Source organism: Electrophorus electricus, chromosome 17 (assembly GCF_013358815.1).
Source record: "Electrophorus electricus isolate fEleEle1 chromosome 17, fEleEle1.pri, whole genome shotgun sequence".
NCBI lineage: Eukaryota > Metazoa > Chordata > Actinopteri > Gymnotiformes > Gymnotidae > Electrophorus > Electrophorus electricus.
The window spans coordinates 4,867,824-4,883,102 of record NC_049551.1 but is presented as its reverse complement, the minus strand read 5'-3'; the positions used below and the strand labels follow the sequence as shown (position 1 = coordinate 4,883,102).

Below are 15,279 nucleotides of genomic sequence, written 5' to 3'. Positions count from 1 at the left end.
TCTCATAAATGGACTTTAAACAAAAGACAAGACACATAAAACCAATGTCTTTTCCACTGGCATTGTTTTTGTTCCCTTCATTCATTAAATTAAATCTTTTCAATATGGAAATCTTTTCCCCGAAAGCCTTCAGCACTTATAAATCATACCACAATGGCCTAGTTTAATACAAACCTGTAATATGGATGCTGATGAGTCTATTCTGATCCGACGTGTCCCGGTCTCGAGTGCTTAGCACAGACACCACTTCTCCTATTGCATCACTCTCTGTCACAGAACCCCTGTAATATCCCCTATCAAAAGTAGGAGGGTTGTCGTTGACATCAGCAATGGCAACAGTAACTGAAGCAGTTGAAGAGAGAGACACTGTCTTCCCTAGATCTGATGCAATTACACTGAAGGTGTAAGATGGGCATGTTTCATGGTCTAGGTCTCCAAGGGTGGAGATCCATCCAGTTTTGCTATCAATTGCAAACATGGCAGCAGTTGTAGAGGTCTGGTCCTTCTGGTTCAGGGTAAGTCCAAGCATGTAGATGACCTGTCCATTTGAGCCCCAGTCAGGGTCCACTGCATGCACCTGGATGACCCTTGTTCCAACAGGCAGGCCCTCCATGACCATAGCCGTGTATGAGCTAGTCTCAAAGGAAGGATTATTGTCATTCACATCCAACACTTTCACCTCCAGATCTACTACAGACATGGATTCCACCAGAGCTTGCCTCATGGTAGCAGAAACCGTGAAATGATAGATGTTCACTAGCTCATAGTCTAGTGCGTTTACAAGCCTAAGTAGTCCAGTATCTCTTTCCACAATAAATGTTCCACCCTGGTTGCTCTCCATGGTCTCTCCATTTATCACAGAAAAAGCTCCCATCTGGCCTGGACTCAGGCACACTGAACCCAAAGCTGTCCCAATGGGTGTGTCTTCTGAAACAGAGAAAGAGTACTTGGGCCGAGTGAATGTTGGTATGTTGGCATCAGGTGGCAGGACATGGATAAACGCAGACACCAGTGAGTGTTTAGCAGGGACTCCATTATCAGTCGCTTTGACAAACAAGGAGAGAACAGTTCCTCTTAAATAAGTCATGCTTGCCTTTGTGACCATCCAGCCACTGTCGGGCTCAATCTCTAACACATCCACTAGAGGGAGCCGTGCCTCACTGTACAGGGAGTAACTTATCCTGCCATTATCCCCAGCATCTGGATCCAAAGCCTGGATCTGAGTAACCAGAGATCCTATGGCTATGTTAGCCCTAATACTAACCCTGTACTCTTTGGCCCTGAAACATGGTGCATTATCATTCTCATCTGTTACCATTACTCTAACACTACAGAAGGATGCCCTTCCTCCTCCATCCAGAGCCATTACTGTTAACACAATGTCCCTGTTCAGTGGATTCTCTCTGTCTAATGGTTGGGCAGTAGTGATCATGCCATCTGCTCCTATGCTAAACTGAGTTTTTGCAAGGTCACTGCTGAATGAATACACAATCTGACCAAAAAGCCCAGAGTCGTCATCTGTGGCCCACACCTGAATTACTTTCGTTCCTGCAGGTGCATTCTCTTGCACTTCAGCCACATAAAATCTTTGGCTAAAGACAGGACTGTAAACGTTTGCCCCCAAGATCCTTATGCTCACCTGTGCCGGGCTGGTGAACACCCCATCCGATACAGACACGTTGAGGATGTATACCGAACACATGCCTTGCCTGAACTGCTTAGATAAGGAGATGACTCCTGTCTCAGAGTCTATAGTGAAAGTCATTCCCTCATCTCCAGAGAGGATGCTGTACCTTAGCCTGTCAACATCTGAAATGTCTGCATCAGAGGCTTTAATGCAGGTCACAAAGTGTCCTCTCGGAACAAGGACACTAACAAAAGCCTCATAGAGTGGCTGGTTGAAGGATGGAGGGTTGTCGTTTGTGTCATTTACTAAGACAGTGACCATGACTTCACTACTCTGGGCTGGAGAGCCATTGTCTACTGCCCGGACAATAAACTGGTACCTCTGGATAACTTCATAGTCCAAAAGATGTCCTGTCAGGACAAGACCACTTCTACTTTCAATGTGGAAGTAGTCAGAGCGATTGATATCTTCTGAGAGAATCTGATAGAGAATGACACCATTTTTTTCTGAGTCCTTGTCTGCTGCCAAGAGTTGCACTACCACTGACCCAATCATTGTGTTCTCAGATAAGGTGACTGTATAAGACACCTTCTCAAATACAGGGGCATTGTCATTCACATCTACAACAATAATGTCGACGTTCACTTCTGATCTTGCTCCAGTGAGTGTGTCTGTGGACCTGACTGTTAGCTTGTAGAATGAAATAGTCTCATAGTCCAAGGGGTAAATGACACTGATCACACCATTGTCAAACCCAATGTCAAACTGAAGTAATGGATCCCCATCCACAATAGTGTAGATGATGGTCTGTCCTTCAGGACCTGTGGCATTGATGCTTATAATAGGAGTTGACAGTGATATGTCCTCTCTAACAGACACACCATAATAGGACTTGTCAAAAACAGGCATGGCTTTGTTAACTACTGTCACTAGGAGCTCCACTGCACTGAAGAGGGATGGGTAGCCTGCATCATGTGCAAAAATGATCACTTGGTGCTCTGCATTAGACAGATTTGCTACAAAGGCTCTTTTAAGAGTGAGTTCACCTGTGACACTATTTATGTCAAAATGGCTATACTCCTCTTTAAGGTCATAGAATACCTTCCCATTCATCCCTTTGTCCAAATCTGTGGCTGAGGCACGAAAAATGGACGAGCCAGGCTGGGCATCAAGCTGCACCACCGCGTAGTATGGAAGGCCAACAAACTCAGGAGCATTGTCGTTGATATCTTCCACTTGCACTCGTACATTCACCCTGGCTACCCTGAGTGGGTCATGTTCCCGGCTCACCTCCACCACTAACTCATAAAATTCCTGCTGTTCTCGGTCAAATGTGACCCCTGTGGTCTGTATGACCCCAGATGTCGGACAGATAGTAAAGTGTGTCCATGCATTTAGCAGTCCATACTTAATTGGCTCGTTCAGACGGCTACCGGTAGTGCTCACCACCGCCACGTTGGATATGTTTGAGCTGTTCTCTACTACAGAGGAGGAGTACATGGACTGGCTGAAGAGGAGGTCACTCTCCATAGCCTCTCGCACCAGGATGGTGACGAGGGCTGTGCAGGAGTATCGTCCAGCCGATGCTTTAACAGTGAAGCGGTAGCCATCTTGGGCTAGTTTGTCGTTTTTGACCGTGAGGATTCCACTGCTGGACTCAATGGCAAAGAATGCCATGCGGCTGTCGGCTAAAGAATATATCAAATCAGTTCTCGTGCTCATGTCAGGGTCAAATGCCTCCACTCTCAAAGCCTCTACACCCACATAGGTAGGGAGCAACAAGATGCTTTCATAGGCATCTTGGGAGAACTTTGGAGGAGAGTCATTGATGTTCATCACCTTGATTACAACCTCCGCTGGTCTTTCCATGATTAACTGGGGACTACCACTGTCCCTCACATTAACATGAAAGTGAAACTCACTAAAAGTCTCATAGTCTAGGCTGGTAATAGTCCTTATGGATCCAGTACCAGAGTCCACAGTGAAAAACAACCTAGCCACATCTTCTACAATCTGAAAGACTAATAAGGCATTCTGGCTCCTATCAGCATCAGTGACTTGAATCATCAGGGGACTTCCATCATCGTCTAACACTACACTGTTAGAAGGGGCTGCTTCACTGATACTCCCAGAGTAGCATAGCTTTTTCAACATGGGTGGATTATCATTTTCATCCATCACTTGAATGTTAACTGTAACACTGGAAACAATCCCTGCCATGCTGACAGCCTGGACGACCAGCGCATAGGACGTGGTGGCTTCGAAGTCGAGGGACATCTGAGTTGTGATTACACCGGTGTAACAGTTGATCCCAAACCTCTTCTCGCTGTTCCCTTGCATGATGTCATAAACGAGCAGCGACCGACTTACAGCTTTGACATGGGTGACGAGGGTTCCGATGGGCGCGTTCTCACGGATCTCAGCCTGGTAGTCCAGCTGAGTGAACTTAGGCCTGTGGAGGTCTGAGAGAGAGATAGTTATTCTAACAGTGGCTGTAGCACTTAGCGCCGGGGTGCCTCCATCCATGGCACGCACAGTAAGGGCGTAATGACCAGCAAATGTAAGGTCTAGCTCTCTTGCCACTGAAATGATGCCTGACAGTGAGTCGATTCCAAACACCCCCCCTGTGTTGCCTGAAGGAAAACAGAATAACGAAACAGACACCCAAGGAAAAACAGGTCATTTACAGCAGTGAACATATAAGTAGTTCTTTAATGCACTCCAGATACAGTACACTTTTACAGAACAAATATAAAATTATGAGACATAAAACAATCATTTCATATAGTTGAATGACAATGGAAGAGCAATCAAGCTGTGTGTGTGTGTGTGTGTGTGTGTGTGTGTGTGTGTGTGTGTATGTGTGCATGTAACTCACCTGCTTCAAATAAATACACTATCTCCCCATTCCTCCCTGTGTCTCTGTCCAAGGCAGTGACCTGTACCACAGGTGTCCCAGGGGAGGCTGACTCAGTCACCACCCCATCATACACTGTGTGTGTGAAAAAGGGATTCTGATCATTGGCATCTTCTACGTTTACAGTGATCTGTGCCAGATCTCTGTAATAAGGAAACTCCTGGTCTTTCACCTAAAGAAAATGAAGAGAGACACACACAGATATACTCTTAGCAACCACTTTATTATAAGCTGTTTGGTGGTATATTGCTACATCACCCAAAATATCTGGCCCAAAGCCGTTTTGAGTCGATAGGAACATTTTGGATACAGATAGACTATAATCTCTCTACATTCATAAGGTGTATCTACAAGGTAATTGTTTCAAACCAAGGTCAGTGGGTGTAGAAAATACCTGCAAGGGAAAACTGAAGGTGTGGAAAAACAAAGAAAAAAGATGATCAAAACGAGAAAAGAAAAGGAATAGAGAAAAGGATACTAAAGTAGATAATGACAGTTGTAAGGAGTGGGATACTTCCTTATCATTATTTCTGTCTGACATTTAACATGCATAAAATCTATCATGATGCTTCCAATTACAAATTTCACTTTCTTCACACACCAGTGAAGTAATTTGATTATAACTTGAGTATAATATTTCAGATCGAGGAATAATGTAATACTGTAATAATAGAATAATGCGAGCTCATTACTCTATAACATGAAGGTATTTTATTTCTCACCATAATAGTGAGGATATGCTGTGTGTGCGCTTCGTAGTCCAGGCGATCGGCTGTGTACACCACACCGGTGCCTGGATGGATTCGGAACATGCGCATGCTGACTGGATCGCCACTGCCATGGACAGAGTAGCTCAGCTTGGCCCGTTCATCTTTGTCTATTGCTCTGAGCTTCAAAACCTCAGTGTCTGCTGGTGTGTCCTCTGGAAGTGAGACGACGTGTGTGGACTGAGAGAAAGCTGGAGCGTTGTCATTGCTGTCCAAAACCTTTATATAAACCTGAAGAGAGGCAGTGGGAGCTAATGAACTAAAATGTATAAATCACGGCACATAAATCGACGCATATAATAGCTATAAAGATGAGTGGCAGAGAAAAACTCTGCGAAGTTATCTGAGTCAGCACACTATGTCTCTGTTGTCTATTGGTTATTACTGGTCAAGCCCTTGTATGAAGGTGATGCGGGGTATTGCAATCAAAGAACACACAAGCCTATTTCACTCACAAAGCAAAAAAAGGCGCTAAACATTAATAAAGAACAAGACTTTGAAGTAATAGACCTCGTGAACACATCCAGCAGAGGAAAACAAATGCTAACCTTGTGAAAGAGGTGGATGCAGAAATAATGTATTTGAAGCAGCAGTGCTTTTCATAAAGCCTTTAAAATAAAGGATTTTCATTTAAAAAATGTAAAAGTACCTGTGTGGATGCTTTATTTGTCCCATCAGTCACCTGGACAGTCATGTTGTAGAGTGACTGGCTCTCTGCATCCAGAGGCCTTGCCACTACTATAGTCCGCCTCCCTCTAAGGATGTCAAAACCTCCATAGCTTCCTGTCACAGCAAATGAGCAAATACAAATGAAAGACACATATCTCTTAGGCAAAATAAGTTCTCGCAGGTGTCATATTTATCATGTTGTAATGGTGAGTTTGAGATGATCGACACGATCATTCTACCGCCGCCCTGGGACATGCAATCTGAATGTTGCATGGCACATCATCAAAGTTTGAGGGATTTCAGAACATCAGGCGACTTCACGCTGCCATCTTTCTCATCAGTTGCAGGCTCATCCTGACGCAAACACTTCCAGCAGGTTCAGGCTCCTCTGCCACGGTTCATCAAATCATCCATTCCAGTCCACGCTGTAGGATGAGGGCACACTCTCCGGGCATTTTTAGTATTCATTGCAAGTATCTTATCCAATTCCACTCAATTTCCACAGCACTTAACTGAGATGAGAGGACCCAGACCCTGGCAGGTGACTGGGTATTCACTGTTTACTGTAACAAGAGTTGCACTTTTGCCCTGAGCAAGATGAGTTCTAAAAGCAAGTATCGGAAAGTGGGATAACCCATGGGATGAAGCGGGTAATGCAAAAATCCAAACAAAATATGTTTTATTGTTCCTACCTGCATCATCTGTACAGTTTCTAACACAGGAGCTCTGAGGAATATAAAACTTCTCCCGTGACGTCCTTCCACCTTTTCAAACCAAATGAAGAAAGAGAGACCAAGCAGAATGTCACAAAGAGATTGAAAGAGGCCCTGCTGTGCCAGATTACAATGTCTTTTGTTCAGTTTTCGGGTTCAGAAAAGCACACTCCACATACACATCCTGATGCAGCTTCTCTTCATGAAAAAGAAATAAAATGGGGAGAAGGGAAAAAAAAAAATCGCAGAATGATAGTACAGCCGAATGTCATCCTTAAATTGATGAATAAATATGAAAAAAAAAAAAAAACTACATACAAAGTGCACACTAAAGATTAGGCTGCTTCCTAAATACAACTTGGTACCACCATGCAACCAGACTCATAACCTCGCATCCAACCAAACCTACGTATTTATGAAGCTCACCAGTGATTTCAAACCAGAGCTGTGTTTCTGGCTGCAGGACAGAGATGACTCCCACGCTTTCTGACACTCTGGTGCTCTCTGCCACAGCAAAGTTATAGCTAGGAGCAGTGAAGCGCAACGCCTGTGTTGGGGGCAAAGGCTTCCGGATCCACTCAATATGAAGCTGTGTAGTCGCCCACTTCTGAGGGCTCCCGTTGTCTGTGGCCTTTATCTGCACAGCATGGAGAGGACACGACACGCCGGACAAATGGGCAGATATGCAACAGGTAACGAGTGACATTAGAGTAAATAAATAAACAGATAACCAAACAAATAAATAAACAGAGTCAGAGATTGAGCCTACACTGCCTGGGGCAGACTGTTCCTGTGTCTGCTGTCCTACATGACAGCATGTTCATGTACCGTAAGCATGTTGCAGTCCCCTGCGGTAACCGTCTTCCTGGAGGACACCACGGCTGACTTGGCATCGATGGAGAACTTGTTGTCCTCATTACCGTCCACTATGCTGTAGGTGAGCTGTGCATTGGGCCCTTGGTCAGGGTCATGTGCGAAGACTCTGTAGACGGGCTCGCCGCGCTTGTTCCGGTCACGTTCTGGGAGACTGATGCAGTAGATCGGCTGGGGGAACTCGGGCTTGTTGTCATTCTCGTCTTGGACATGCACTATCACCCACACCGTGGACTGCCTGGGGACACCACTGCCATCTGTAATTGTCACCTGTATGCATGTCAACGTTTCAAAACAAACAAAAGGATATGCATTTGTGGACGTCAATTCAGAAGGTTCAAAAAGATTTGAAATGGAATCATTGCCCTAAAGCGGTGGTGTCAAACGGTATTTCTTGAGAGCTACAGCACAGCAGGCTTGAGTATGTTCTCTACATAATATAGTAGAACTTACATCTTCAATCGGCTTTACTGAAGATTGGAAAATTCTAAACCTGGCAATGCCATGACCCTCCAGGAGGCCATTTGGCATACTTAAGTATCCTGAAGTTCCAAAATATATGTAACGGACAAAAGCCTTAATGTCTAGTTCATGAGTTGGGAAAGATCAGGGAAATGATCAGTGAGGATAGTTATTTACATATAATTTATAATCAATCTATCATATACATGGAAAAAGTTGTGTATAACTATTATTTTTTAAATTATTATCTAAAAATAATGAAAAATAAATGTCTATACATTTTACAATATACAAATATGTTTTCAATATGTACTACAATGTATGTTAAGCAGCTGGGATGTTAGTTCAAGTTCGGTTTATTTGTCACATACATAGTCATACACAGTATAACTCGCAGTGAAATGGTTGAGAGTGCTCTGTCCAAACTGAGGAAAAAGAAAACGGGTGCATAGAGAAAAAAATAAATTATATATATATATATATATATATATATATGTGCAATATGTATTGTTTGTATATATATATACACACACACACACTTTATTTCTAGCCAAAACGTGAATAAAAGTATGCGCATCTAATACATATTTCTGAGAGAAATATGTATTAGATGCACATACTTTTATTCACGTATTGGCTAGAAATAAAGTATAAGCTCTACATTTTCTAAGACATGTTAATATTATCATCTTTGTTTTTGTTTAAAAAAGATGATATAGATTATTCAAAAAGGCAGAAAATCAATTAACCGTGAATTCTCAGCAGAATTGCTATAGACTAGTTTAACCGCATCAGTGTGTTGACTGCATGGAGGCAGTGCTGTTACTGTTAGCCATGCTACAATTCTCCTGCTTTTCTGCTAAATCTGAACAGGATGTCTTATAGTGCATTATAGATGTATTATAGTGCCTATAGCATGCTTTCCAAAACACTCAGGATAAGAGCATCTGATAAATGAAGAAATGTAAATGCAAAATATATGCAAAATATATAACAACAATCATGAAAAACAATAAGAATATTGTCACAGGCTTGTGCAGTGAACAACTGAACAAACTGTATAACATTCTGTATATTTACTCTACAGCAGTTAAATTATTAAATACTATAAATAAGTAAGTAAGTAAATAAATATTTCTGGAAGTGTTCCAGAGTACATCTGATATCAGAAAACCATCAAACAACCTACAGAACATGTCCATGTTGAAACGCTATACATATAAATCAACATATCAACATTTGCATCGTCAGAAATAAAAATTCATGATCTCACACATGGGAAGCAAATGTCACTAAATAATTCTGCTTTATATGATCAATGCATACATTAAGTCACAGGATATAAAATCACTCTTAAGAGATAAGGTACCACTTGAGGTACACAATAAAGTTCTCAATACCTTTTTACAGTGTCAATCTAAGCATTACCCATGAACATGAATATAGACAGTGCAAGAAACAGCCAGTGCATGTGTTTCACATACTCATTAGACAATAGTGAAAAACCCAGAGTCACACTGAGCAACATATTGACATTCAGAAGATGTCTCTTTATCCAATCCCTAGCAGGGCCTGAGGCAGGGGTGACAACAGAGTTCAGAATTACCCTGCTGCATGTAGCTTCAGGACAAACAGACCCGTGGCTCTCCCTCCAGCCCACACACATGGCCAAGGGATCACGGGCAGTCATGCTCATGCCATCGATCTGCGCCAAGGTGCAGCCTCCAGTGGGTGATCAATGAGCGCTGGCTCACGACCCACTATCAGAGTTTGAACAATTACACGTGTGTGCCGTAATGGGATATGGATGAACGATGTCTCCTCTCAGAGTCTGACTTCTCTGGTACCCACTGGGCTGCACTGCTGCATAGTCTACTCATCTACACCGTCATTATGAAGTCATTAAAGAGTGCAGAGTTTTGCCCCTTAATGTATCCTGTGTGCACTCCGTCTTACTTCAAATAATCAATAGCTTTTGTTCCTCTCCTTTTCCTTTGTGTCGACACTAAAACTTAGAGTTTAGTATAGTTTAGTAGTATGGCATATAGCTTTGCCTGTTCAATTCAGTATAAAACCTATTGAGTTCACTCATGGATTTACTTTAGCTGTCTTATTCCACTTAATTACTTTTACCACTTACATACACTAAGAAATTGTGTAAGGAAATCATTTTCAATTAAATGTTTAAAGACCTTTAATCAGTGTTAATGTTATGGTAACCTCTGGGCCTGAGGGTTCTGGGGAACAGTGTGTAGCTTAAAAGCTCAGGAGACTCTTTACCTCTAAGAAATGCTCTGCTTGCTGCTCTCTGTCCAGTTTCCTTGAAGTTGTGGTGATGAGACCTAAGAAAAATAGAATCACTACAATATAATACAAAATATTTAAAGACTGTCAAACCTTTACAAGAAAACGTTGTTGCTTCATAAGCTAAACAAACTGTAAGATATTCAGAGCAATTATTGTGCCTATACAGTGATTTGCAGCAGTGATGTGGCAGGGGCGCAGAGGGCCAGCTTGGCTGTAGCCTGTGTGTGATGGGGGGAGAAGGACCGAGGAGGCTTCTGCACTGCCATAACCCAGATGGCACAACCCAGAGCATTTGCCAAGCTGTTCTTGTTTGTTTGTTTGTTTGTTAGAGTCCCTTGTGGCCTCCCAAAAGCTGTAAAACCTTTATGAGACCCAGACTGAGACAAGCAAGATGTTCCAGAATAATACCTTTTCCTTGAGCCTAGAGCATCTGCTTAGAGGCTGTGGTTAAATAACAGAATGGGTCAAACAGCCCAAATTCCAACTGTAGATGCAGTTGAGAAAAACTTTATAAGCTTCATAAGATTGCATGGAATAGCAAGGAATTCGTTTTTTGAGTTAGTTAGCTTCATTATTAGGCAAAAAAAAGCAAGAGTTTAGAAAGCTCTGCCTTATAGTAGAATGAGCACAGTACTTCATACTTTAATGCATAAATGCCTTTCCCCACACTTGTGACTGAATTTCACATGCTTTTCCATCATGACAGTGGGCTGCTGAAATGGCCTACAGTAGAAGTAACGGCCTCCCCCACGTTAGACCATTCCTGAGCCACTTTGTCAAAGTGTCCTGTTACTGTGGCAACAAGGGATGGAAGGGCGCAGCTGTGCTGGCGACTATTGCCATACGTGGGACACCCTGATCCAGAGAGACTCAATTAAGCAAATTAAAACAGCTGTGAACTATCGCCACAACACATGCACTCAGAGTGGTTGCAGAGTGATAAAATAAAAAAAAAAATTAAGAGAAAGTAAGAGAGAGGGAGAGAGAGAAAGACAGGCAGAAGAGAGAGAGAGAGAGAGAGAGAGAGAGAGAGAGAGAGAGAGAGAGAGAGAGAGAGAGAGAGAATTAAAGCATGAGATGAAGTGGCCTGTGAATGTTCAACAACAACTGCAAAGTACGGCATGAACGTGTAATTCAGAGTATGCTACTGAAAATAAAAAGATGCCTACCACAGAAAAGCATTTAAAATCATGCACCATGTAACCCAAATATGCTGAAATGTCTACATTAATGAGAGCATTAAATTAAGGAATAACTCTATGGATGAACCGTTGACTGATCCATGACTCACACTAAATTAAACATACTGACCATAAAAAAACCATGGAAGATTCAGGAATGTGTCCTGTAAGTTAGCACATTACTTTATATCAAGCAACGGCACACAAATGTGTTTTATTTAAACACCATTGCACAATTAGGCCTACAGACAAATCTCCAAAACACAAACTAACTAATCAAAGGTAAGTCCTGAATGTAAAGGAATTTATTATTTCAAATCAGTCCTCAGAGACTACAAATGCACTGAATTACTGCATTCGCTACTTGATTTCCTGTATTAGTTATTTATTCATCTTTCTTTTTTCATTCTTTTGCTATTTGGGCTGTAGAGCTGCTCTGTTCTTCACTGGTTTATGGACTCCGCTGAGCTCCCCCCTTTACAGAGCAGATGGCACAGTGGAACTCCATGCTAATTCTCCCTACATCCACAAGATCTTAGACTTGCTGCTCCCAAGCGATCTATAAGCGAAACATCAAAAAAAAAAACCCATGAGATGTGCTGCTCTGTGTTATCCTAATTCTCTCAAACACATTTAAGTACAAGCACACATACTCACACCTACAATCACACAATATCAAATCTATGTAAGCCAAATGCATGAAACACCTTGGCATGCCAGTGAAACCACGTGGCTAAAGCACAGCGCATTTGCTGATTCCTTTAAGGTTTCCCGGTAGAACCAACCAGCCAATTTAATTACTTCATTAAGCTGCATGCACTTATCACCCATGACTCAAGACTGTCACAGTTAGAGAGGCAGATGCTGTTTCTGCAGCAGAAGAGGCATATTGAATTCCACACATGTGTAGCTGTGTATGTGTCTGTGTGTGAGAGGGGCAGTTAGTAGTTGATCAGAGTAGGTCCTGACACAGAGCGTGATTACTAGTCAGCTAGCAAAGGTGCACAGAGACTGTGGATCAATACCTGTTACCACTCATCTCCAATTTTGCTGCCACTGGCCTCGCTCAACTACCCAAGGAAGTGATGCACAGTACTTCATAGCAGTTAATTATATAAAGCAGCCATTCTTGATATGACAAATAATGTGAAGGCTAATTATTTATTAATATTAATAAATTGTTACACTACATTGGAATCTTGTTTTACGGTGCCTTTAAAACAGAATTATTCACTTAATCACTGATTAATAATACAGTTCATTGCATTAAGCTATGGGCTTGAATACCCAAATCAAAATACTTTGCACATGCAAAATAAGTAAACAGGCTGTTGATCACATTTAGTATTGGTCATTCTCCATATGAAAGAGTGGATCTGAGAGCATAACTTTTCCTGAAGCTAGAAAACATCATGGATACCTTTGATGAATCACAGCTAAACAGAAAAGTAGCAGCATGCAGGCTGACTTGCACCACTGGAAAGGTGAAGTAAATGAGGTGGTTTGCAATACATAGAATCAGTGGCTTGTTTGAGGAGTTCAACCATTTATCTCTGTTTTAAGCATCCTGAATTCATCAAGCATCCCAAATGCATTCATTACCCAGTGCGCTAATCAGCTACTGCTGCAGATGGCTGGCCAGGTTTTACTACAGCAACGGAAAATTACTTTACCACAAAATTCTGTTTATCATATATTATACAAATATATATTTATCTTACTCTCCAGGGATAGTTGTGGAGCAATTTTGTCCAAACCTGGGCTTTAAGTATTGAATAAAATACAAATCATGAAATTAACAAAATGCAGCAAAGCTCCCCGTCACCTGCTTTGGAACTGATGGTGAAGAAGTTCTGCGGGTTTCCAGCCTTGATGCGGTACGTGAGGCGGTCAGTGGAAGAAGTGTCGTCAGGGTCATGGGCTTGGATCTGGACCACCGAAACACCCTTGGGCGAGTTCTCCATGATGTATGGGTGATAGATAGGGTTAGTAGTCAAGGGGGCGTTATCGTTGACATCCTCCACTTGGATAAACACCTCAATAGAGGCAGACAGTGGTACGACACCTTGGTCTGCAGCACAGACAGTGAGCCAGTACGACTCCCGGATCTCGCAGTCCAGTATACTGCTGGTGTAGATCACTCCTATCATGGAAGAGCAAGGAACATCATTTATCTCAAGAATCAGCCATTAAATTATCTTAACAATGTCAGATGTAAAATGGCGTAGTACATTTTACTGTAAACGTTTGCAAACCTTTATTTACCAATTTTAAACACATTTAAAAGGTAGACCCTTCTGAGCACTTTTCTACGACACCATAGTTTGCATTCAAGTCTTCCAAATTCAAGAGCTCTGTTATTGTTTTGGGACGTCAAATGAAACGACAGCACGTCAAATGAAACGACACCCAAACTAAATCACTTGGTGATGCTTTGAAATCGTCAGAGGGGCTCTGCCATGTGGCACTCTACACCATTACCTGATTAGCTCACACTGAGTCTGGCTCTGTCTTTGCACATCATGCTCATTATCACTCACACCTATGAACAATATTAGTCATGCAGTCAGGCTCCCCAGTTACCTTCTGTTCTTTGTGAGGTCTTTCCAATGTATTATGCATTTGTGAATATTCCTTCTTTCCTGTCTTCTTTTCTTTACTCTGGTTTCCAAGTTTGTGTTTTTTTGGTTTTGACCTTTCTGATATGTGTTTATCATTATGGATCTGCCAGTTCTATCCCTTTAAGTTCATGTTCTAACCCTGCTGTCTGACCTGACTTCTGGATGAGCCTTAAGAAAGTATGAAATTGTATGTTAGTCAGTAGAGCCTACACTGACTAACAACCACAACACAAAACACTATAGATGGTATAGTGTTTCATTACAAGTAGTCTGCTGACCAGTTCTAAAAAGTGAAAATTCTCTGAACTCCTTCTCAGGGGAAATTTACCCAACTACCCAGGAAACAGAAAACAACCTCCAACAATGGGTAGAAAATTGCTCATTTTAACTATTAACATCATAACAGTACTATCACTCTATTGCTGAGTTCCTGCAAAGCATAAAAACTGTGAATAAAATTTGCAGAAAAATTTGAATAAATGACTGATTTAGGATAATTCATCACAATGAATAGTGTAGGCCTACACGAGAAATGAGCTTTATTCATGAATGCCATACATTTGGTCTGAAGGGGAAATATTGTGCCAGGAATTCAAGTGCTGAATGAACAAGCGTTCATTCAGCAAGCTTTTTAAAGTGTTGGGTAATCTAAACTGATGTACTGGATGCGGTACAGCCGGTTACGCTGCTATGTTTGGAGTAAATCAACTGGCACCGCTGCCACACCTCAGGGCCCAGATGACCTTCGAGTCTTCAGCATAGAACATCTAATCGTTTCTGACCAAAGAGCTGCCCATGTGCTTCTGTGGTCAGGACACTGCCTGTGATGCTAATACACGTAAATATAATCTCGGCTGTGGTGGATGTGCTGAAGACAGTGACCCTTATTTACTACAGCTGCGCCAGGCGTCCGCTTGACCAGCTGGTGGCCCACCCTTAGCTCAGGACATGGGAACAGGGCTTTGTAGCACTCAGCTAGAAAGCAAAGCCTCTGGCTCTCTGGCTAGCCCAGCCACACCACGAGCATCTAAAACCCCCGACTCCAGCTCCGGCTAGCCGAGCCACACCATGAATGAGGAAAACCTCGACTCCAGCACGGGCTCTCCGCCGAGCCGAGCCACACAGGGAAAAACCCCACGCCA

The 15,279-nt window shown here is 42.4% G+C and overlaps 1 protein-coding gene across 1 annotated transcript in view; it reads right to left on the bottom strand.

The window, feature by feature from the left end:
- LOC113581688 (protocadherin Fat 3) overlaps nucleotides 1-15,279 on the bottom strand; it is a 39,747-nt gene that overhangs the window by 18,400 nt on the left and 6,068 nt on the right. The window contains exons 2-10 of the mRNA XM_035535766.1: nucleotides 13,342-13,659; nucleotides 10,309-10,370; nucleotides 7,522-7,836; nucleotides 7,120-7,330; nucleotides 6,673-6,744; nucleotides 5,961-6,094; nucleotides 5,267-5,542; nucleotides 4,506-4,716; nucleotides 175-4,260 (exon numbers count right to left, since the gene is read on the bottom strand). Coding sequence (XP_035391659.1) covers nucleotides 175-4,260; nucleotides 4,506-4,716; nucleotides 5,267-5,542; nucleotides 5,961-6,094; nucleotides 6,673-6,744; nucleotides 7,120-7,330; nucleotides 7,522-7,836; nucleotides 10,309-10,370; nucleotides 13,342-13,659 — 5,685 coding nt within the window. The remainder of the gene's footprint in view (nucleotides 1-174; nucleotides 4,261-4,505; nucleotides 4,717-5,266; nucleotides 5,543-5,960; nucleotides 6,095-6,672; nucleotides 6,745-7,119; nucleotides 7,331-7,521; nucleotides 7,837-10,308; nucleotides 10,371-13,341; nucleotides 13,660-15,279) is intronic.